Source organism: Hyaena hyaena, unplaced genomic scaffold (assembly GCF_003009895.1).
Source record: "Hyaena hyaena isolate Hyena2069 unplaced genomic scaffold, ASM300989v1 scaffold_316, whole genome shotgun sequence".
Taxonomy (NCBI): Eukaryota; Metazoa; Chordata; class Mammalia; order Carnivora; family Hyaenidae; genus Hyaena; species Hyaena hyaena.
This window is the reverse complement of record NW_024080946.1, coordinates 1,520,307-1,543,935: the sequence shown is the minus strand read 5'-3', so window position 1 is coordinate 1,543,935 and position 23,629 is coordinate 1,520,307. Positions and strand designations below refer to the sequence as shown.

General features: G+C 55.5%; 1 protein-coding gene and 1 non-coding gene across 2 annotated transcripts; both read left to right on the top strand.

Annotated features, from left to right (window-relative positions):
* On the top strand, positions 1 to 23,141 carry COPG1 (COPI coat complex subunit gamma 1). The gene is made up of 24 exons (XM_039248600.1): positions 1 to 37; positions 942 to 994; positions 1,415 to 1,495; positions 1,761 to 1,832; positions 1,942 to 2,021; positions 3,515 to 3,590; positions 3,826 to 3,918; positions 4,301 to 4,387; positions 5,624 to 5,781; positions 5,868 to 6,001; positions 7,093 to 7,160; positions 7,394 to 7,582; positions 8,501 to 8,596; positions 9,670 to 9,913; positions 10,662 to 10,737; positions 12,634 to 12,737; positions 13,183 to 13,308; positions 13,569 to 13,637; positions 16,482 to 16,624; positions 16,917 to 17,088; positions 17,748 to 17,845; positions 19,856 to 19,994; positions 20,492 to 20,590; positions 22,671 to 23,141. Exons 1-24 carry the CDS (start codon positions 1 to 3, stop codon positions 22,799 to 22,801), a joined length of 2,625 nt encoding a protein of 874 aa, XP_039104531.1. The 3' UTR covers positions 22,802 to 23,141.
* LOC120242738 lies at positions 2,735 to 2,841 on the top strand. The gene has a single exon (XR_005531153.1). It is a non-coding gene; the product is annotated as a U6 spliceosomal RNA (small nuclear RNA).
* Positions 23,142 to 23,629: the final 488 nt, after the last annotated feature.

The window sequence follows — 23,629 nt, the reverse complement described above, 5'->3', positions numbered from 1 at the left end:
ATGCTGAAGAAATTCGACAAGAAAGACGAGGAATCGGGTGAGACGGCGTAGGCCTGGGGGAGGCTGGACGCTCCCACAGGCTCTCTGCGTCCTCCTGGGGCGCCTCCTTCGGGGCCTCTGCTTAGACCTGAAGCCGAGACCCCGTGCGGGGCAGGGGCTGTGCCAGGCCCGGAGCTGGTCAGAGGCGGGCCTCGGGGAGCCGAGCGTGCCCCGCCGCCGCCACTCCGGAGGCGCCGACCGCGATTCGCTAGGTGACCTTGGGAGGGTCACTCTTCTCTGTGGGCCTCAGTTTCCCCCGCTGTCAGGAGAAGGGGCCGGGCCAGATGCACCGTTGTGACTTTCTCGGTGCGACCTCTTGGGATTCGCCGGGCCGCGTCGCTACTGGCCAAAGTGGGGCGTAATCTGTGGAGCCAGGGTTCTGCGCTGAGAACCCTCTTTAAGTTAGCGACTCAGCAGACACGTAGTGAGCGCTTACTGTATCCCAGGCACTGCACTGCGCCCTGATACTTTGGCAGAACAAATGAGACACCCAGCGCCTGAGCTGGGAAGATTAAAATGGTCACAGGCGAGGTGGAGAAGAGAGATGTCAACCAGAAAATGACACGTGTAATTAACTACAAAGTGACATTTGCTGTGAAGAAATCCTAGTCACTGGATGGTGGTCCCCACGCGTCGTAGGGATTCGGTTAAGTCCAAGTTGCATAAATGAACGCAAGATACGATGCTACCATGCTACTAGAGGCACAGAAGGGCGGTACCAGGGTTGCTAGGTGACTTAAGTAAGGGGTTGGAGGTGGAGCCGTAGGACCTTTGAGTGCCCTCCTGGAGTAGTTTGAACTTGACTCGGCGGACAGTAGCGGCATCTTTCCCTTCTCTGTGTCTCTGTCTATGCACCTCGGGCTTACAGCCTATAGTCGCTCTTCTGTGTTCTCCCACTTCAGGTGGAGGCTCCAACCCATTCCAGCATCTGGAGAAGAGTGCGGTCCTCCAGGAGGCAAGTGTCATTTGTCGTCCGCCGTCCTGAGTCTTCACAGTCAACGTGCTCAAGATACAAACACGTTCAAGGGGGTGGTTTACAGGACAAGGGGGGAGAACACTTGTTCCTGGAAAGCGGGTTCAGCGGGCTTGCAATTATCGCTGCTGTTTTGTGGTTCTCTTTCTAGGTAACAAGTGTTCACTAAGTACCTGTTAGTAAATGGGCGTATCCCTAATATTTAGGGCAGATTTCAGGAGTTATTAATAGATGAATTAGGGAACAGGCAAAACAAACCTTCCTTTGTGAAAATAAGCGTATCCAGGCAAATGTCTGTATTTACCCTGGGGCTTTTCAGGCCTTGAGGTCTGCCTGAGGGGCAGTCAATGGAAGGGAAATAAACCAGTCCAGAAGGTAATGTTCTTGCTTCCTTCATTCTAGGCCCGGGTATTTAATGAAACGCCCATCAACCCTCGAAAATGTGCCCACATCCTCACCAAGATCCTTTACCTCATAAACCAGGTAAGAGAATGAAGCTTGGGGGTAGGGAAAATGGCGCTGGGAGTTGGTGGGGGGGGGGGGGTTGCATAAGTCAGATAGCCCTGAGGGTATTTGAGGGCTCCTGTATGGGGGTAGCCCCGCTCTGGGCCCCCTCAGGGTCTAACTGTGATGTGTTGCCCTTGATGGAGCCTCTGCAGGGTCTGAGGATGTGGCCTGGGCAGATCTGGCAAGAAGAGCCTTCTGGCCCCTCCGTCCCCGGCTGAGACTTCTTTTTTGATTGAAACAGGGGGAGCACCTAGGGACCACGGAAGCAACCGAGGCCTTCTTTGCCATGACCAAGCTCTTTCAGTCCAACGACGTAAGTGCCCGCAGTCGGCACAGTCTACCTTTGCGGGGGTTGGAGTCTTCCCAGCCTTGGCCCTCCTGTTGAGTCAGGGGTCACAGGGCTTTTCCTGTCTCTTTCCCAGCCCACCCTCCGTCGGATGTGCTACTTGACCATCAAGGAGATGTCGGGCATCGCCGAGGACGTCATTATCGTTACCAGCAGGTGAGTTTTGGGGTCCGCGGATGGCTCCTTTCACGGGTGCCATTAACACAGAGGTTGTTTTTACTCATGAGACTTTTGTTTAACGTAACGTCAGGCGCCCTTTCCTCTTTGGTCTCCCTCACCTTTCAGTCTCTGTTCCCCGCTCTGTGGCAGGCTCTAGAGTGTGCGGTCTCCCTAGCCTTACCTGTGGCACAAACCCTTCCTTGCCTTGAATCTGCTCAGTCAACAGAGCCAGCTTTCACTCGGACTTTAGTGAGTGCCGAGAGAGAACGCAAGAAAAACAGAGAATGTGGGAATAAATAAATAAATAAATGTTATTTATTCCCATGAATAACAGACTGAGTTATTCATGGGAAAAGTGTGACTAAGATAGGACCCTGACCTTAAGTACTGGAGCTCAGTTCTCTTCTGGCCACGGTCTGTGGGGGCTGGGGAGACATCCCGTTGTAGGTTGGTTGAGAAAATACTGATTGAACGTCTACCAGTCGTGTATACCGCTGGGAATGTAGCGGCGAGTGAGGTAGACGTGGCCTCCACAGCCCCAGAGAAACAGCCGAGCAGACGGGCGTTAGGATATAACAGAGTTTGTCATGGGAGGTATGATAGGCCAGGAGAACAGACCGGAAGGATATCCAACTTGGGTATGGGTCAGGAAAGGCCCCCTAGACCTGTCTGAGCAAAACGCTGAAGGCTGAGCAGGGGACAGCGGGACAGTGCTCGCCTCGGCAGCACGTATGCGAAAATTGGAGCAACACAGAGAAGATTAGCACGGCCCTTGCACGAGGATCACGGGCAAATTTGGGAAGTGTTCCATGTTTTTTCCAAAAAAACAAAAAAAGGAAGAAGAGGGATGAAAGAAGCCACTGAAAAATTAATCTCTTTCAAAAATTTATTAAAAAAGAAAGATAAGGGCAGGACAGAGGTGGAGAGAGCCAGGGCGCTCCAGGCTGACGGAATAGCTTACGTCAAGGCCAGGAGAGGAGCGAGCATGGCGTATTTGGGCACCTCTCTGTTAAGGAGTTTATGCTGAAAGGGCAGTGGGAAGCCGTGGGAATGTTTTATTCCAAGCAGGGGAGAGACCTGGTCAGTTTGGAGGTTAATTGATTTGGGGGGGGGGTCACAAGTGGGAGAGGGACCGAGAGGGAGAGAGAGAATCCCACGAGGGGCAGAGGGAGGTGGGGGGGGGCTCACCCAAAGCGGGGCTCGAGCTCACCCAAAGCAGGGCTCGGGCTTACCCACCGTGAGATCGTGACCTGAGCTGAAGTGAGATGCCTCACGACTGAACCATCCAGATGCCCCACTTTAGAGTCTTATAAAAATCTCTGGTCGCTGCTTGGGGGTTGACCGGGGAAGCGTAAGAATACAGCAAGAGCACCAGTTAGACTGTGCAGTAGTCCAGACGAGGGGGGTGGGTGACGAGCTAGGGAGGAGTCAGGGGCCTGGGGAGGGCAGGCTGGGCCCCTGCGTGCGGACAGCGCCTCGCCTTCCCGCAGCCTGACGAAGGACATGACTGGGAAGGAAGACAACTACCGCGGGCCGGCTGTGCGCGCCCTCTGCCAGATCACCGATGTGAGTCTGCTGCCTCCGCTACGCGCGCTGCTCCCTCCCTGCTCCTCCGCCAGGCTCAGCCAGGTCGTCCGTGCCTCCTGAGCAAGGCACAGACCCAGGCCGGGTGGGGGTGGGGGTGGGGAGCAGGAGAGACAGGTGCGCCTCCTTCCCGCGTGCCCTCGCTCTTCCCCACCTGCACTCCTGACGCTTGCCAAAGAGTGATTGGGCCCCCGTCCGCCGCACCCCTGTCCCCCAGAGCACCATGCTGCAGGCTATTGAGCGCTACATGAAACAGGCCATCGTGGACAAGGTGCCCAGCGTCTCCAGCTCTGCCCTGGTGTCTTCCCTGGTACGCAGCTGGGGACCCCGGGGGGCGTGGGGCAGCAGATTGGGACCCTGAAGAAACTATCAGACTTGCTCTTCAGTGGGAAAGAGAAAGCATTTCTGTGTCCCTCCCCGGATCTGAGAGTCCCACCCACCTGCTCAGTGAAGAGCGCCCGGGGAACTCCCGACCCCTCCCTTGGGGTGACACACTGTGGGAGTTTGGGCCTGGTGGGGGATCTGCCGCCAGGGCAGCGGGGGGGAGCCGTCCTCGGGCGCCACGTCAGACGTCACGATGTCATGACGGAGAGGCGCTGGGCCGTGTCGGGACTGAACCGCGAGTCGCGGCCTGGACGCGGGGCGGGGGTGGGACTGCCTGCCTGCCTCTTACTGTGCTCCGCTGCCCACAGCACCTCCTGAAGTGCAGCTTCGACGTGGTCAAGCGCTGGGTGAACGAGGCGCAGGAGGCGGCATCCAGTGATAACATCATGGTCCAGGTGAGGCGCTAGCAGAGCAGTGGTACTTCCACTTCTTCCGCACGGGACCTAGGCCTGGCGAGGCAGAAATGGAGCTCCCCTGGAGATGCTGGGGTCCCCTAGCGGGAGCAGGCTTTAATAATCTTTTGTCACCGGATTGTGGGGATGCTTGGGGAGACAATCCAGGGGACCACTTGGGGCGGTTTAAGTCAGGGGCTGCTTATCCGGTGGAACTAAAACATTCAAGTACGATAACCAGCTGAGTCGTGTTTCGGGGCATGGGATATGGCAGACCTGGCCCGGGGAAGCCAGAGAGCCTTTGCCGAGCTGGCTCTTTGAGTGATGCATGTAAATACCTTGGTGGGGCTTTCAGCTCCTTAACGCTTTTTCAGTGAGCTAGACTAGAAATTCCTTTTACCTCTGTAAGTGTCCGTCTCCTGGTCTGTAAAATGGGAATGGACGTTTCTGCCTCACTGAGCTGTGAAGAGAATACCAAAGAGCATCTAGAATATCTGGCCTGTCAGGTGCATACCTGTAGGCGCCCCCTGTGTGCTTATTTGTTCTCTTTCTCCTCACCCCTTGTGCTGATTCTCGTCTCCAGGGCCGGCTGTGGCCCCTCGAGGTATTTCCCAGTGTCAGAGAAGGCTCTCCCATACAAGGCACCCACGGCCTCCTGACTTAGCCCTTGAATGCCACCCTGGTAAAGAAACAGAGCAGAGGGGACAGGAAATAACTCTGTGCACCTTCTACCTCCAGAAGGGTAATCCCTTGACTTTGGGCCCTCCAGACCTGGCTTTGCCAGGACCAGCCACGTGTCCTTGGGCAGGTCAGCAAGACTCAGAATATCTACCTTCGGGGGCGTGGTGAGGTTGACACTTTACACCACCTGTCCACGCTCGGGGCCTGGCCCCCACTTTCTCTCGTCGACAGACGCCTGGTCTTCTCCCATTCTTTCATCGGGTGGCCTCTGTTGTCCCCGCCACATCTGCGCTCATGATGCCTGTCGGGTCCCTTGGGGGAACCGGGGGCAGGAGCTAGACCTCACGTAACACTCGTGGTTAGTTGAGGCCCGTGCCAGGGGCCGTCTGTCCAGAGCATCTGGGGAGATTGTCACAGCCACTCTGAGGCGGCTGCCGTGACGCCCGTCCTAGAAACGAGAGGGCGGAAGCCCGGAGAGGTGCAGGGGCCTGCCGAGGGCCACGCGGCTGGTGGACCTGGGCTCATACACTGTCCTCTGCCCGGTCTCCCGCTCTCTAGTACCACGCTCTGGGGCTCCTGTACCACGTGCGGAAGAGCGACCGCCTGGCCGTCAGTAAGATGATCAGCAAGTTCACCCGGCACGGCCTCAAGTCCCCCTTCGCCTACTGCATGATGATCCGCGTGGCCAGCAAACAGCTGGAGGAAGAAGATGGCAGGTACTGGCCCCAGCCTCCCTGGGTCGGACGATGCCTTCTTCAGTGCGGGGCCACCCCCAGCTTCTTGCCACCGTGTCGTTTTGTAGCCGCGACAGCCCGCTGTTCGACTTCATTGAGAGCTGCTTGCGCAACAAGCACGAGATGGTGGTGTACGAAGCCGCCTCGGCCATCGTCAACCTGCCCGGCTGCAGCGCCAAAGAGCTGGCCCCGGCGGTGTCAGGTGACACGCGCACCTCCCCTCGCCCCCGCCCCACTCCCACCCCCACCCATTCGGGCCTGCTGGGCTCCGGGCCCTGGGCTGGGCGTTGGAGGGACGAAAGAAAAGAAAATGCCGTCAGATGATAGGCCATGGCGGGTGTTAAGAAAAGGCATCGGAACCTAGAAAGTACCAGCTTGGTGCCAGGGTCTCGCGCATTCGTTGTGTTTGGGTCCTGTGGGTTCCATCGTCGCATGAAAGAGGCTGGGGCTCCGGCGGGAGGCAGAGGTGGGGTTCGGATCCATTCTGCAGCCCGCTGGGCTGGCCAGTGATGGCAGGAGGCCCTGGTGGAAGAACCCAGAACTTATGAAACCAGGACACGCTCGCTAGGGGCCAAGCAGTCTCGGGCCAAGGAGAAGGCAGTTCAGAGGGGCCATTCAGAGCCGGGATACCGGAGCCCGATAGCCTGGGTGCCAGTCCTGGCTTCCCTGCAGCCCAAGCACAGGGAGGGCTCTGCCGACCTGCAGCCGTGGATCGTAGGAACCAGGGCAGCTGTCTGAGGCAGGACCGAGGTAGTTCTTCAGGATTCCGTACACGCCCCAGGAGACAGGAGCAGAGCTTTACTTCGGGTTAATGGGCTCAGGCTTCAGGTGTGGGCAGTCCTGGATTTGAATCCCGGTTCTGCCATTTACTGGTAGCTGGTGCAGAGTTACGGGAGTAGTTTTACCCCGTGGGCCTCAGTCTTCGCATCTGTGAAACAGGGATCATAGTACTAGCTCCCTCGTGGGGTTGTGAGACATCAGTGAGATGGGGCACCACGGCTGCTTAGCACAGCGTCTGGTGCAGAGCGGGCGCTCGGTGAGCAGTGGCTGCCATTCATGGGACCCACCGGGCTCTCGTAAGCATATTGAAGGCTCTCTGCTTATGAGCTCTTTTCCTTGGCTGGGGTGAGGGTGACAGCAGGGAAAGGAGCCGAGCGGAGGGTTTGGGTCCGAGCAGCCCTCACATTCCCCCGCCCCCGCCTGGTGCCTTGCCTGTCCCTTCCCTGGAGGCCAGAGCTGCCCCAGCTGCCAAGCGGCGAGGGAAGCCTGACACTCGCATGTCTCCCTGCACAGTGCTCCAGCTCTTCTGCAGCTCCCCCAAGGCCGCTCTCCGCTATGCTGCTGTCCGCACCCTCAATAAGGTGAGAGCTTAGGGGTGGGCACGAGGAGAGCCTGGCCTTCTGAGGGGGTTGGGGAGGTGGCCTGATCCCAGCTGGAGGCGCCTCGGGGCCTGTACTGAAGCTGCAGCACTGATCACGGTTGCTTTCCGCAAGATGGTGCGGTGAGCCCAGCCTAAGGGCCTCCGCGCAGGCCGGAGCCATCCAGCGGAATGACAGAAGTCCCTTTGTATCTCTGTTCTGTTCTCCCAAAACAGGTGGCCATGAAGCACCCGTCAGCAGTGACCGCCTGCAATCTGGACCTGGAGAACTTGGTTACAGATTCAAACCGCAGCATCGCGACGCTGGCCATCACCACGCTCCTCAAGACCGGCAGCGAGAGCAGCATCGACCGCCTCATGAAGCAGATCTCGTCCTTCATGTCGGAGATCTCGGATGAGTTCAAGGTGCCCGGTTAGGCCTGCAACACCCACCGTGCCCGGCGTGCGGGAGCTGCTCTGTGCCCGCCGCCCCACGCTCCCCGGGCCGGGAGGGACCTGGGGCTGCCCGGGCCTGAGGACTCGGTGGAAGAGGTGGCGCATCGCCCTTCACGGGGCTTGGCCTTGGGAGACGTGCACGTCCAGCCTGGGGGTCTCTGTCCGTGTTGTTCCTTCGTGAGGCCAGGTGGCAGGGCATGGGTGAGGGCTGAGAGAGCAAACGTTGTAGAGGTCTCCGGATTTCTGGTGTGGGCTGATGGCGGTGCTGTTGATCAGCTGGGGGAAGGAGGGTCGTCAGGTCCTGGGTGAGGGGAGCCGGCAGGTGAGGCCGGTGATCGCGGGCGTGTTGAGTGGGCAGTGCCGTGGGTCCAAGGTGGAGTTGGCTGGTAGACGTTTGCAAATGCTGGTCTTGAGCTCAGACTCCAGGCAAGGGTTTGGGAGTGAGTGGCGTGGCAGAGGCGGGATAAGACCGCGGGAGGAGGTGGGACGCCGAGGAGGCTGTGTGCAGAGGGCAGAGGGCCCCAGGCGAGGTGCAGGGGGAGCCCGAGCGGCCGGGGTGGGGTCCTGGAGGTGGAGGTGGGAGGAGAAGCAGAGCGCACAGGCTGGACGGGGGCCCATGGACCTCGCTTGAGGCCTGAGTAGAAGAGCGGAGTTGGGGACCCGGCGTCTGGGCCTGGGGCCGTGGGGACTGCTGTGCCTGCTGCCCTCCTCGGCTGGGCTCGGGGTCACGTGCTCCCTGCGGGTCAGAGAGGCAGTTCCTCTCACCTCCGTGCCCTCCGGGGTCGGGGCCTGGCTGAGCCGCAGGGAGGACTTGGCTGCCACTTAGTGACCTAGGTGACTCAAGCCTGGTGGCCGCGGCTGCTGCTCACACGTGTCTGTTTGACTCAGGTGGTGGTGGTCCAGGCCATCAGTGCCCTGTGTCAGAAGTACCCTCGCAAGCACGCGGTGCTCATGAACTTCCTGTTCACCATGCTGCGGGAAGAGGTAAGAGCAGCCCCTCGGGGCACGCCGGGTCTCCTGGTGCAGGGAGTGACCTGGTGCGAGCCCCCCTCTCAGTTTGCAGCCGGGAGCCCCCTCTGGGAGGGCGTGCAGATCAGCCCGTGAGCCAAGTTTGTTTCTCGGTGCCTGCGGACCTGACGATACAAACCAGCAGCGAGTGCTAGCGATTACAGTGATAACTAATGACTTACCACCCTGGCTCTGAAGGCACAGCAGCAGATGCCCTGAGGCGATGCTTTGTGCCGCGGCAGGAAGACCCGTGCTCTCCACTGGCATCTAGTGTAGAGGTTTCCTGGGCCTTTCCGGGACCTCCAGGGTGGTTTCTTCTCCAGTTGATGTTAATAAGCTGACGCGGGGCTCTGTTTTTGTTTCTCACGCACGTTGGTGATTCACCTGCTACCTTCTTTGAATGTCTGGGCAAAACCAGGCAGTTCAGAGGAGCAGAAGCAAAGGGTTTTTGCAGTAGATTTGGGCCCTAGATAGCTGTGCCCCTTCGGCCCAGCAGAGTGGCCCTTGGGCCAAGGAGCCCTTGGCTCGGGTGTGGTCGGGTCTCCTGAGACATCAGAGGCGGGAGGCGCGGAGGCCCAGGGAGCCCCAGCTAGTGGGTCCAGCCCTCAGGAGACACCACACGGCATACACAGTGCCCTCCGCCCAGCAAGTCTTGTCAGACATCGTTTTCTCCCTTTAAAAATCGGGGCATCTGGGCGGCTCAGTTAAGCGTCTGACTCTTGACTTCGGCTCAGGTCCACGACCCCAAGGTCCTGGGATCGAGTCCCAGGTCTGGTGCTCTCCCCTGCTCGCGCTCTCTTCTCTCTCTAAAATAAAAGAAAAAGTTCTCAACAAGACACAGAACGTTTTAGCTCTGGAGGGGCCCCAGCGAGCGTCCGGTCCAGGCCTTACGTTTCGCACGAGAATAAGGTAGAGCCCAGACAGCCAGGCCCCTTCCGTCCCTGCTCCGTCGGCACGGCCATCCTCCCTGGTTCTGGTGAGGTGCCGGGCCTCGCAGCTCATTTCCGGAGAGGGCGGCCTCCTCACTGAGCCCGGCCGTCCCTCCGCAGGGCGGCTTCGAGTACAAACGGGCCATCGTGGACTGCATCATCAGCATCATTGAGGAGAACACGGAGAGCAAGGAGACCGGGCTGTCCCACCTGTGCGAGTTCATCGAGGACTGCGAGTTCACCGTCCTGGCCACCCGCATCCTGCACCTGCTGGGCCAGGAGGGGCCCAAGACCAGCCACCCCTCCAAGTACATCCGCTTCATCTATAACCGCGTGGTCTTGGAGCACGAGGAGGTCCGGGCAGGTGGGTCCGAGCCGGGGCTGGTGACCCGCACGGGGACCGGCGCCCCAGCCTCACGAGCTCCAGGGGAAGGACCTTAGATGCTGGCGTGTCACCCAGTTCCGTGGTTCCTTAGCTCGTGTTCGTATTACGGAGTTTTGATTTTTGGTTTTTAACTTTTGCTATATGTTGGTGTTTACCTTTTTCTCTCTTGCTTTTTTTTTTTTAAGTGTTTTGCTTTTTTTTAGACAGCTGTATTGAGATAAGAATTCACATTCTGTAAAATTCACTCTTGAACGAGTATACAGTTCAATGTGCAACCATCGTATTCTTAATTTTTAAACTTACTGTTCTGCTCAGGCCCCCACTGGACAGATTTTTCCTCTTTCAGCCACTGATGTTCATTAAGTAGTCGTTCGTTTTCTCATGTATATAATCTAAGGGCTAACTGTGAATTGAGGCCATTTGGGTACAGAAGCTGAGAGGCCTATGTGTGTGTCTGGCTTCCATGGCCACTTCGTGGTCAAGGCTGAAATGGCTCCTGGGACCCAAGAATGGGGCTGCCTTCTCCTTGAAATGGATGAGGGGGTTGAGGCCCACTGGAGGGCCCCCTAGGGCCACTCACTGCATTGCTGGTCATTTGGGGCCTCTAGGCTCGGGACTGCTTGGCTCTAGGCCTCTCCTGCGCAAAGACTCACCCCAAGTGCCGCCAGTGCCCAAGCCGCAAGCCATCAGGTGGGTTAAGTAAGTTTTATTTGCTTCATAAACACAGGCGCTGTGAGTGCTCTGGCCAAGTTTGGAGCCCAGAATGAGGAGATGTTACCCAGTATCTTGGTGTTGCTGAAGAGGTGAGTTACAGGCAAGGGGTCCCTGATGGGTGACAGGGGTCCCTGGGGGAGAGGGTATGCTACAGTGGATTGTAGGGGGAAAAATAGAAAATGTAGTAAAGCATGAAAAAATACCGTGCGAACAGCCCTCCACCTGGGCATGACTTTTGTTGAGTTCTTTTCTACCTTTTTTTTGGAGTTATTTTCTTTTTTTTAAAAATGGCTTTATTGCCACAGTTTGCGAGCCATACAGTTCACCCATTTAAACTGTCCAAGGGCTGCCTGGGGGGCTCAGTCAGTTGAGCGTCTGACTCTTTTTTTTTTTTTAATGTTTTTATTTATTTGTGAGAGGGAGAGAGAGAGACAACGTAAGCAGAGGAGGGTCGGAGAGGGAGATACAGAATCTGAAACAGGCTCCAGGCCCACGAACCGTGAGATCATGACCTGAGCTGAATTTGGACGCTTAACCAACTGAGCCACACTGAGCGTCTGACTCTTAATTTCGGCTCAGTTCATGATCCCAGGGTCGTGGGATTGAGCTTCCCATCAGGCTGTACGCTGAGCGTGGAGCCTGCTTCAGATTCTGTCTCTCCTTCTGCCCCTCGTCCCCACTCACTCTCTAAAATAAAAATTCTGGGGCGTGTAGGTGGCTCAGTCGGTTAAGTGTCCACTTTGGCTCAGGTCATAATCTCATGGTTTGTGAGTTTAAGCCCTGCATCAGGCTCTGTGCTGACGGCTCGGAGCTGGAGGCTGCTTCGGATTCTGTGTCTCCCTCTCTCTGTCCCTTCCCCTGTTCATGCTCTGTCTCTGTCTCGCTCTCAAAAATAACGTTAAAAAAAAATTTTGTTTAAGTAATAAAGAAAAATCCTATATCCATGAGAAGTCACTGCCCTCTCCCCAATACCTCCTTCCCCCAGCCCTAGACAGCCACTCATCTACTTTCTGTCCCAGTGCGTTTGTCCATTCTGGTCATTTCTTACAAATGCAGTCATACAGCCTTTCCGGTGTCTGGCTTCTCCGTGATGTGTTTTTCAACAGTCGTCCGTGCTGCAGCATATACCGGGACTCCCTTCCTTTTTATGGCCAAATAATTCATTGCACGAGCACACCACGTTTTCGCTCTTCGCCTCCCAACAGACTTGGGTTGGTCTGCACTTCTTGGCTCTCATGAGCCCTGCTGTTGTAAATGTTCACGTACAAGTTTCTGTGTGACGTATGCCGCCAGTTCTCATGAGGAGACACCTAGCAGTGCAAGTGTGGGGTCATAGTAAATTCTTCTCTGACCTCTACTGCCGGATGTAGGAGAGCACCTCCTTCACTGGGTGGGCTTTAGGGAGTGGGCCTGGCGAAGATGAATATGGGCACCTCTTAGGTAATCTGCTGGCATTTTATAGGCCCCTCCTTGCGTTTGATGCCTGGATCCTACATCCGGGGACTAAGCTTCAAGGACTTGCTTCCCCTTACTGCCCTCTAATAAAACCTTGCAGTGTCCCTCCCGCCTGCCCCTGTGGGGCCCAGTCAAGGTTACCTTGGGTTCCCGGGGCCCCCGGAAGGCTCAGTCGGTTAAGCGTCCCCATTCAGCTCGGGTCATGATCTTGTGGTTCGTGGTTTCAAGCCCCACATCTGTGTTGACAGTACAGAGCCTGCTTGGGACCTCTGTCCCCTGTCTCTCTGCCCCTCTCCCATTTGTGGGTGCGCACACTCTCTCTGTCTCTCAAAAATGAATGAACATAAAAAAAAAAAAGATGAGAACAAACTGAGAACTGATGGGTGTGGGGGGAGGGGGGATGGGCATGGAGGAGGGCACTTGTGGGGATGAGCAATGGGTGTTATGTGGAAACCAACTTGACAATAAACTATTCTTAAAAAAATAAATAAATAAAAAAAACACAAGATTACCATGAGTTCTGGCTGCAGGTGTGTGATGGATGACGACAATGAAGTAAGGGACCGAGCCACTTTCTATCTCAATGTCCTGGAGCAGAAGCAGAAGGCCCTCAATGCAGGCTACATCCTAAATGGTGAGTCTCCCTGGCTGTCTTTGACGAGGCCCCGGCCCAGAGCTGTGACCCTTCTCCCCGCTCAGAGCAGGCGCCCCTCCCTGGATGGGGGAAGTCTGAGGCCAGGCGCTTCGGGCTGGGCTTCCATGGCAACTTCATGGCATCACCGTGACCTCAGGAAACCTCGACTCCTGCGGCTCACACCAGCGTGGGTGGAAACAGCTCAGTGAATTGAAACCCTAGTCAGTGATAAAACTCTCCCTTTGCACGGTACTTTACGTAAGTCACTCTTGGGTACATGTCACCATACCAGCCCCGTGAAGGAGGATGTGGATGAGTGGTTTCCGCAGTGGTCTAGCGTCCCCCGACCCTAGGGCCGCAGCCTGCCGTGGGGGGTCCCTGTGCTGCCCTGTGCTGCTCGCTCGGTCGTGCCCTCAGGCAGTGCCTCTGTCCCGCTGGCCTCTAGGGCTGACCGTTTCCATCCCTGGTCTGGAGAGGGCTCTGCAGCAGTACACTCTAGAACCGTCGGAGAAACCTTTTGACCTCAGGTCTGTGCCCCTGGCCACCGCGCCCGTGGCAGAGCAGAGAACAGGTGAGTGGCGTCTGCGCTCCTTTGAGAGGCCTGCACGTCCAGGCGTCTGTCGGAGGGCGGGGGCCTTGGACCAAGGGGACGGGGTAAGCCTTCCTCCAGCGGGCTCCAGGACGCGGGGACGCGTGCGCACAAACACCCCCGCAAGCGGTCACCCTCCCTCGGGGGGTTGAAGGTTACAGTCCCTAAGTAACAGCACTGGGGTTAGCGCACACTGCCCCGTCGCTGGAGTCGTTGGTCACCCTGTGTGTTTGCTCTTGCAGAAAGTACCCCCATCACGGCCGCCAAGCAGCCGGAGAAAGTGGCGGCCACGCGGCAAGAGATCTTCCAGGGTGAGGAGCAACGCTTTGCGGGGCTCTCGGGGACCTGGGCGTGGCCTCCTCAGCTTCGGGGGCGGGGGGGGGGGGGGTCGTCGCTCTCCTCAGGGGAATCAGGAGAGATCTAATCACCGACAGTTCTCTTAAGTGCAGAGTCCTGAGAGTACTTTAGTCAACACATTTGACCCCCGGGTGGAAGTTACCCGGTCCATTTGGTATTGGAGGAATCGGAAGTTCAGAGAAAGTGCTCTGCCTAAGGTTGCACAGCAAGAAAGTCCAGGGGCTGGAATTAAGATCCACATCAAGCCGGCTCGACTCTGCCGCTCGGCCTTGGTTTGAGGGCTCAGGTCCCTGGAGCGCAGGCTGCTACCTGATGTCAGATTCAGCACAGTTGGGGACCAAAGACGCTGGTTCTTTTCCTTGGGTTCCACAGGCCTTCAGTCCACGTTCTTTGGTAAGGTCTTACACGGGTGTTTGTCCCTCTGGCCTCGCATCTTTTTAAGGGCAGAGGCTGCGTATCTAACTACAGACTGTGTCGCCTCCTGAATTCCCACCATGAAGGACCAGCACGTGCCCCTCGTCCTTCGTGGAGAATCTCCTGTGCTCATGGCTTCTCCAGCTCTTGTCTTCTCTCTAGTTCTGTGTGGTTCTTCGCAGGTTCTGTCCTTGATCTTCTCCGTTGTAGTACCTAGCACGGCTCCTGCCTTCCTCACAGTGAGCTCCCAGTAATTGTTGAATTAAATTAAATCCTCCACCACCACCCGCACTGGGGCAGCTGGGTGACTCGGTTAAGCATCAGACTCTTTATTTCGGCTCAGGTCATGATCTCACAGTTCATGAGAATAAACTATAAAAATTAATTAAGTCCCCCCACCCCCACCCCTGCACTCTGTCCCATTCGAGAATCCTATCTTCTATCAACATCTCTTTCAGACTGAGCAAAATCTGAATCCTGAGCTTACTGGGATTGCTCTAACCCAAAACTTTTCCTTCTGTATCACTTCCCCTTTGCTGTTCTCACAAATCACCGCAAAGTCATTGCCTTAGGCAGCACGTTTATGATCTTACAATTGTGCGGGCAGAGGCCCAAAACGGGTTTCACTGGATTGGCGGTGCTGAGCTCCCTCTGGAGGCGCTAGGGGAGAATCAGGTCTTTGCTCTTTCAAGTTTCCGGAGGACTCCATTCCTCTCCTGGTGACCCTTTCCTCCGCCGTCTCGCTAGCAGCACGGCCTCTTCAAATCTGACTCTGAGCCTTCCACCTCCTTCTTATAAGGACCTTGGGGCTCCCAGATAATCCAGGATAATCTCCCCATCTCAGGATCCAATTTAATCGTATCTGCAAAGTCCCTTTTACCACGAGATGTAACGCACTTGCAGTTCTGGGAATTAGCTCGTGCATATCTTGGGGCTGCCGTTCTGCCACAGCTTCCAAGGAAGTCTCCTTTTAGGCCTCTAAGAGGGTATCAATTTCATCTTTAAGCAGTCTTCCAAGGCCTACCGTTTATTGATCACCTGTTCAGTTTCAGAAGCCTTGCTAGATCCTGACATTTATTGCCTCGCTTATCTTCCCAACAGTCCTGTGGACAAGATTACTGTATCTATTCTATTGGTGAAGAGTTGGGAACTCAGAGGCATTAACTGATAGCTTCTAGCAGAATCTCCTGGGGTAGTTAAGTGTCAGATCTAGAAACTTGATACCCAGTGAAATAAATGCCCACGGGAAAGCACTCTGGTGGCCAGTGATCATGATGGCCCAGAAGTGCCTCCTGATCTCTGAGCTCTTTCTGGGCGGGTCACTGCCTGCACGTTCACCGGATGGAGTCCTGCAGGCGGCAGGGGGCTGCAGGGGTCACAGAGCCTGACTCTTCGTGGGGAGAGAAAGCCAAAGAATAATAATAATAATGCCTACCTTCTGTCTCTATCAGTGAAACGTTGAATGGAGTACCTACTACGTTCAGGGCAAGATACCAGATCCCTGGCCTCAGGGCACAATTTCTGTCCTTAGAGAGTTCTGTTCAATTAAGAATCTTAGAGCAGTGGTCTGCAAGTACGCCTGGTCCCTTACATCAGGATCATCTGAGAATTTCTTCAGAGTGCAGATTCCTGAGTCCCAAACGCAAAGATTCTGATAGAGCACATTTAGGATGGGCCAGGAATCTGAGTTGTTAATCAGCCCCGACCCCCAGGTGATTCTGACACCGGTGATCCACTGAGGAACAGTCGGGAAGAGAGCGGTGGCCGCACGCCATCATAGGCAGACATCGTGTGTAGACGGCTGTCAGATGTCTCCTTCCCCGGGATGGGCCGGGCTGGGGGCCTGCGGGCTACTCGACCCAGCCCAGTGCTGGCACCTGTCTTTGGGGCGTACGGATAGACCTTCCGGGGCGCCCTCAGACCAGCTGAAGTGGTGAATCTGAATGGCCTCCTTACTGGCCTCGGATCTTAACTGACAGATGTGGAGGGTCAGGTCATTCTCTTGCCTGATGCTGTGGCGACGACTTCATCTCATCCTTAGTCTTCCTAGTCTCTACGAATCCTTGCTGAGCTTCTGAAGTTGGGGGAGTCTCCAGGCGGATTAGGCCTCGGCCTTTGGCGATCGCCCAGTCAGTGTCGTGCGGCTTCTGGGAGACAGAAGGGAAGAGAGTGTTCGTGGTGGGTGGTACGTGTGAGGAAAGTTGGCGAGAGGAGAAAGTGATCGGCGTGTCTGGGAAATGGCAGTCAGCTGTCACCGTGTGTACACATCCAGCCATCTCAGTAGGGAAGAGACCTGGAGAATTGGCCCCAGCACGTATTAGAAACCATCCCCGGTTGGTCTGAGAATCGAAAGGCTGAGTGCATGTGTGGCCTGTGGCTTTCAGAGCAGCTGGCGGCGGTGCCAGAGTTCCATGGGCTGGGGCCCCTCTTCAAGTCGTCGCCGGAGCCCGTGGCGCTCACCGAGTCAGAGACCGAGTACGTCATCCGCTGCACCAAACACACCTTCACCGACCACATGGTGTTCCAGGTGAGCAGGGAGGGCTGGGGCTCGGGCCCAGAGAGTGGTCCCACGTGTGATGGCTCGGTAGGTCGGGAGTCCGACCCGATGATCGGTTTTGTCACCAGCTGGCGTGTATCTCGCAGCCTTGACCTGGGACCCCTGTGGCTGCTGTGCGTCGGCATGGGGTCAGGGAGCCTGTGCGGGGGCACCGGGCTCGGAGGGGGGTTGTCCTGCGGGGTGGGGTAGGACCTCTGGCTCTCCTCGCAGCAGGGCTCTGAGCTCGAGCAGTGTCTGAGCCGTCCCTCCCTCCCTGGCCCAGTTTGACTGCACAAACACGCTCAATGACCAGACTCTGGAGAACGTCACGGTGCAGATGGAGCCCACGGAGGCCTATGAGGTGCTGTGCTACGTGCCCGCCCGAAGCCTGCCCTACAACCAGCCTGGGACCTGCTACACGCTGGTGGCGCTGCCCAAGGAAGACCCCACCGCAGGTAAGCCCCCCTCCCGAGCCCACCCTGGTCTCCCGGGAGGCCTTGGGACCCAGACGGGGTGGGCCGGGTGCGCACCAGCTGTTCGTCTCCCACGGGAGCCTCAACCCCTTGATTTTAACCTTGAGGAGAGGAAAGGCCAGGCCCGGGGAACTTGTCACACGTCATCGCGTTTCACCCTCACGGAAGGCCCGTGGGGCTGAGTGCCGCTCCCTCTTCCTAGACGAGGAAGCTGAGACCCAGGTTGACTGACCCCCTGAGTGCATGGGGCTGGGGAGGGGCACAGCCTGGGTCTCTCTGGCGCTCAGCCTGTCCCGTCCCTTCACCATGAACAAGGGAAACATCCCAGCCGCGCTGCTTCCAAGGGACCCACCGGCTGCTGCCCGCAGGCCGTGGACGGTGGACGTGTGACTGTGACATGGGCTTAGCCGTCCGGCAGCGCCCCTGTCGTCCTCTCTCTCCCTCTCCCGGAGGGGACCCCTCAGACCCAGGACTCCTTTGCCCTTTCCCGAGGTGGGGTCTTCTGTCCCGATTTGTGGAGTCAGATGGCCGTTTGTGGGGCTGCTGCTACTGAGAATAGAGCAGAGGCCCGGGGAGCAGGCTGAGGCCGGCCGTCCTGGGGAGGGGGGGCGTCCTGACCATCCAGCCTTTCCTCGCCGCAGTGGCCTGCACATTCAGCTGCATGATGAAGTTCACCGTCAAGGACTGTGACCCCACCACTGGGGAGACCGATGACGAAGGCTATGAAGATGAATATGTGGTAAGAAGCTGGTGTCAGGAGGCTCAGTTTTGTGCCTGAGGCCGCAGCCCGACCCTGTCCAGGAGCTAACAGCTAGACCTGAAGGTTTTCTTGCTGCTTTTAGCTCTTTGAAAGAAACCATTTTTTTAAGTTTGTTTGTTTATTTATTTATTTTACTAGTTTATTGTCAAGTTGGTTTCCATATAACACCCAGTGCTCATCCCCACAAGTGCTCTCCTCTATGCCCATACCCCCCCTCCCCCCCACCCCCATCAGTCCTCGGTCTGTTCCCAGCATTCAAGAGTCTCTCATAGCTTGTCTCCCTCCCCCTCCCCCACCATTTCCCCCCTTCTTCTCCCTCATGGTCTTCTGTTAGCTTCCTATTAATCCTCCTATATGTGCAAACATGGTAGCTGCCCTTTTCTGCCTGACTTATTTCACTCAAGGTCCATCCATGTTGCTACACAGGCCAGATTTCATTCTTTCTCATTGCCATGTAGGATTCCATCGTATAGATAAACCACATCTTCTTGACCCATTCGTCCGTTGATGGACACTTAGGCTCTTTCCATGTTTTGGCTGTTGTGGAGAGTGCTGCTGTGAACATTGGGGTCCATGTGCCCTAGGCATCAGCACTCCTGTGTCCCTTGGGTAAATTCCTAGCAGTGCTATTGCTGGGTCATAGGCGAGTTCTAGTGTTAACTTTTTGAGGAACCCCCACACTGTTTTCCAGAGGGGCTGTACCCGTTTACATTCCCACCAGCAGTGTAGGAGGGTGCCCGTGTCTCCACATCCTTGCCAGCATCCCTCTGATTTGCTCGTTTTAGCCACTCTGACCGGCGTGAGGTGGTATCTCAGTGTGGTTTTGATTTGTATTTCTCTGATGAAGAGGGACGCTGAGCATCGTTTCATGTGTCTGTTGGCCATCTGGATGTCCTCTTTGGAGAAGTGTCTTTTCATATCTTCTGCCCATTTCTTCACCGGATTATTTGAGAAACCGTTTTTAAACTTAAAAGAAGACACACTTTAAGAAACGAAAACTTGGGGCGCCTGGGTGCTCAGTCGGTTAAGCGTCCGCCTTCGGCTCAGGTCATGATCTCACAGTTCGTGGGTTCAAGCCCCACGTCGGGCTCTGTGCTGACAGCTCAGAGCCTGAAGCCTGTTTCAGATTCTGTATCTCCCTCTCTCTGACCCTCCCCTGCTCACGCTGTCTCTCTCTCTCTCAGAAATAAATAACACATTAAAAAAAATTAAGAAACAAACACTTGGGAACTATAAAAACCAAGTATGAACAAACAGGAAAACATTCCTCATGATCCTTGGGAGTGAGTTATTTGGAGGGGTAGGCAGGAGTTACAGAACTGAGGTCATTGTGTATGTTACACATTTTCTGGTTTCCACTTAAAACCATAGTGTAGGGGCACCCAGCTGGCTCAGTCTGAGGAGCATGTGACTCTTGATCATGGGGTCATGAGTTTGAGCCCCATGTTGGATATAGAGATTTGGTTGGTTAAGCATCTGACTCTAGCTCCAGTAATCATCGTGCAGTTAGTGGATTCAAGCCCTGTTGGCAAAGAGCCCACTTCGGATCCTCTCTGTCTGTCTCTCCCTCTGCCCCTCCCTTGCCCCTCCCCTACTTCCATGCTTTCTCAAAAATAATTTTTCTCAAAAATAAACAAATGTTTGGGGCGCCTGGGGGGCTCAGTCGGTTAGACGTCCGACTTCGGCTCAGGTCATGATCTCACGGTTCGTGGGTTCGAGTCCTGCGTCGGGCACTGTGCTGACAGCTCAGAGCCTGGGGCTGCTTCAGATTCTGTGTCTCCCTCTCTCTCTCTCTCTGACCCTCCCCTGCTCATGCTGTCTGTCTCTCAGAAATAAATAAAACATTTTAAAAATAAAATAAACAAACGTTTAAAAAAGAAGGCTTCGGGGGAGATGAGCAGTGAGTTCAGAGCAGAGGCCCAGAGGTGTGCAGACCAGGAGCTCACTTCCCTGGAGGTGCGTGCCTACCTTCCACTTCTGTCTCCCCAGCTGGAAGATCTGGAAGTCACTGTCGCTGATCACATCCAAAAGGTCCTGAAGCTGAACTTTGAGGCAGCCTGGGACGAGGTAGGGGACGAGTTTGAGAAGGAAGAGACATTCACCTTGTCTACCATCAAGACCCTTGAAGGTAAAATCCTTGTGTGCCCTCCCCTTTCATCCCTCCCAGCTTTCGCTCCCCAGGGAGCCAAGGCCATGGCTCGAGCACATACCTCTTAGAGGGGCACCTGGCTGGCTCAGTCAGAGGAGCATGCATCTCTTGATCCTGGGGTTGTGAGTTTGAGCCCCAGGCTGGGTGTAGAGATTACTAACTAAACAAACTAAAAAAGGGGGTGCCTCTGGGTGGTTCAGTCAGTTAAACATCTGACTTCAGATCAGGTCATTATCTTGCGGTTCATGAGTTCAAGTCCCATGTCGGGGTCTCTGCTGTCAGCTCAGAGCCTACTTCAGACCCTCTGGCCCCCTCTCTCTGCCCCTCCCCTGTTCGTTCTCTCTCTGTTTCGCAATAAATAAATAAGCTTTAAAAAAAAAAAAGCCCTTTAGAGCAGGCTCTGGGGATGGGGCAGTAGCAGTGACACAAAAAGGGAACGAGGTGTGGCTTGACGATGCCGGGGTCCCTCCCTACAGAGGCTGTGGGCAACATCGTCAAGTTCCTGGGAATGCACCCTTGTGAGAGGTCGGACAAAGTGCCGGATAACAAGAACACCCACACACTGCTCCTGGCTGGTAAGCAGCGTTTGGCAGGGTTGGGGGGCTGGGTGGCTCCCGGGCTGAGGGCAGCCACTGCGAACACAGGGATTCAAATTCACAGCGTTGAAAATTTACAAAGTTAAAAAAGCCCAGCAGTGTGGGGCGCCTGGGGGGCTCAGTCAGTTAAGCACCTGACCTTGGCTCAGGTCATGATCTCACGGCTCGTGGGTTTGAGCCCCACAGTGGGGGAGGGGGATAGAGATTACGGTAAAAATAGAGTTTCCTCTTTTTCTTTTTTTAATTGAGGTGAGATGTACATAAAGTAAAATTTTGCCATTTCAACGTCAGGTGCACAGTTCAGTGGCATTACGTACATCCGCGTTATTGCACGGTTGTCAACACCATCCGTCCCCAGGACTTTACCGTCCCAAAGCGAATACTCATACTTTTTTGTAGCTTGTACCACATTTTATAGAATCCACCTGTACCAATGACCGTTTAGAAGATTCCAGGCTTTTGCTGTGACAAACAGTGCTGCAGTGAATAACCACACACTACACACAGACACACAGACTTTATGTTGTATGTGTGCCCGAAGGGGGTCTATAGGAAAACTTCCCAAGGTGTTCCCAGGGTAAAGCACATTTCTCATTTTGATAAAAATTTCCAGTTGCCTTCCAGGCAGTTCCAGGGCCTGTATACCTTCTCTTCCACACTGGACAGCACAGTATATGTTACCAGTACTGTACACGGTACATTATCACATCATTAGCAAATGATTTCTTGCAGTCTGGGTGAAAAATGGCATTTTAGTGTCATTCTTCTTTTACATTTCTTACATCTCGAATGAAGTTCAGTGTCTGAGATGCGTGTGCCATTTGTATTTTTTTTCCCTGTGAATTATTTCCACATCCTTTCTCTAATTTTCTACTGGGTTGGTTGGTCTTCTCTAATAAGAAGTCAACATGGAAATTTTCAGCCATTCTCAGAAACCGAATAGTGTCATGAACCCTCATGTGCTTATCTTCCAGCTTCAACAACTAACAGCATCTATACCGCTCCTCATTCTACTCCCCGCCCCAGGTTAAAGAAAATTCCAGACATAGCATTTTGTTTGTAAATGTCTCTAGATCTGGATGTCGCTAAAGCCTTTAGTTTTTTTGTTTTAATTTTTTTTAAGTTTTTAAATTTATTTCTGAGAGAGAGACGTTAGCAGGGGAGGGTCAGAGAGAGAGGGAGACACAGAATCTAAAGACAGACTCCAGGCTCTGAGCTGTCAGCACAGAGCCGGATGTGGGGCTCGAACCCACTAGCTGTGAGATTGTGACCTGAGCTGAAGCCGGATGCTTAACTGACTGAGCTACCCAGGCTCCCTTAAAGCCTTTGTTTAAAGGCGTGGGGAAGGGGCGCCTAGGTGACTTAGTTAAGCGTCCGACTTCCGGTCAGATCATGATCTCAGGTCATGATCTCACGGTTTGTGAGCCCCATGTGGGAGACGCTTTGGATCCTCTGTCTCCCTCTCTCTCTGCCCCTCCCCTTCCAGAGCGTGCACTCTCTCGCTCTCAAAAATGATAAACATTTAAATAAATAAGTGAATTTAAAAATAAAATAAATCCATAAAGGGGTGAGGGCAATACAATCGTCACACCCAGAACAACGAACAGAAGCAGCGGGGGATTTTCGCTCCCTTCCGAGTGTTTATAAACAGGGTTGGGACGCAGCTCTGCTTCAGTGCCCTGCTCACAGCTGACGGACCCCAGGCAAAGCATTTCCGGCCGCACTGAAGCCACCCAGTCCCCCGGGTCTGGCAGACACCTGCTGTGCGGTTCTGTCACGGAGGGGCTGTCCCTTCACAGGTGCTCTCAGACTTAGCCAACACGCAGGGAGAGCCTCGTACGTCCGTTAACTCATTCGTGCCTGGCAGAAGCTTGCACAGCGGTCCGCGTGGTGATCTCCTTACTCTGTAATCGGCAGTCCTGTGGCCCAGCGAGGTGACCTCGCTCAGGGCTCTCAGCCCAGCTCCCACTCCCTGCAGCACAGCTGCCGAGGTCGGTTGCCGTCAGCCGAGCCACCGCAGCCCGCTTCGGCCTCCACACCTGCGCTTTCCCCCCTCCAGGTGTGTTCCGGGGGGGTCACGACATCCTGGTGCGCTCCCGGCTCCTGCTCTTGGACACGGTGACGATGCAGGTGACCGCCAGGGGGTCGGAGGAGCTGCCGGTAGACATCATCTTGGCGTCTGTGGGCTAAGAGGCCAGCCCGCGCGGGCCCCTCCTCCCCGCTTCCCCCCAGCACGACGCAGAAGCCACGCCTTCGCCCTGACGCACTGGAAACTCCTTCCGAAGTCTTCTGTATTCAAAAACAGGAATCACTGAAAAAAAAATTTTGTTTTTTAAATTTAACCCCTGCTCCAGGACTCCTCGGGGGTAGCTTTTTTTCTTTTTTAAAATAGGGGATGATTTTAGCTGGTCCTAGCGCCTGCTGCCGTCAGGGTGGGGGCATCGCAGATGGATAAAACGCACCTCCTCCTGAATCTGTCCCCAAGGAAACCGTCTTAGCCCTATAAATAAATCCGCATGTATTTATTGAATGACTACTTCTGCAGACTCATGCTTAAGGGCTCCCCTTTCCCCCGCTGAGCCTCCCCCGGGAACACCTCTGGCCCCTTCACTCCCACAGCCTTTGGGCTCCTGCACTTAACCTGGGGGCCAGACTGCCCTCACTCCCCTCCATGCAAGCGGCAGGAGCGAGAGCTGAGGGGCCCTTGCTGAGGGGTGACAGCAGGCACTGAGGTCACGCACCTGTACTTGCGTCCTCGCCCCCCCCCCAGATGCTGCATGGAGGCCGCGGGGGGTGGGGGGGTCACTTGGGCAGCACCTAGCATGAGGCTTGAGGTGGGGTGTGCACTGGGCCTTGCCTGCTCCCAATTCGGTGAGCGCACCGAGGACAACAGCCCTCGGGGGGCACTCGCTGCTCCCTGGTTCCCGTCCCAACGGAGCAGGCTCAGAGGCCTGCTTTTGAAAAGTCCAGTCACGTGGCTTTGCTAATTTCATGGCCAAAATAGGCCTGCAAAGCCTG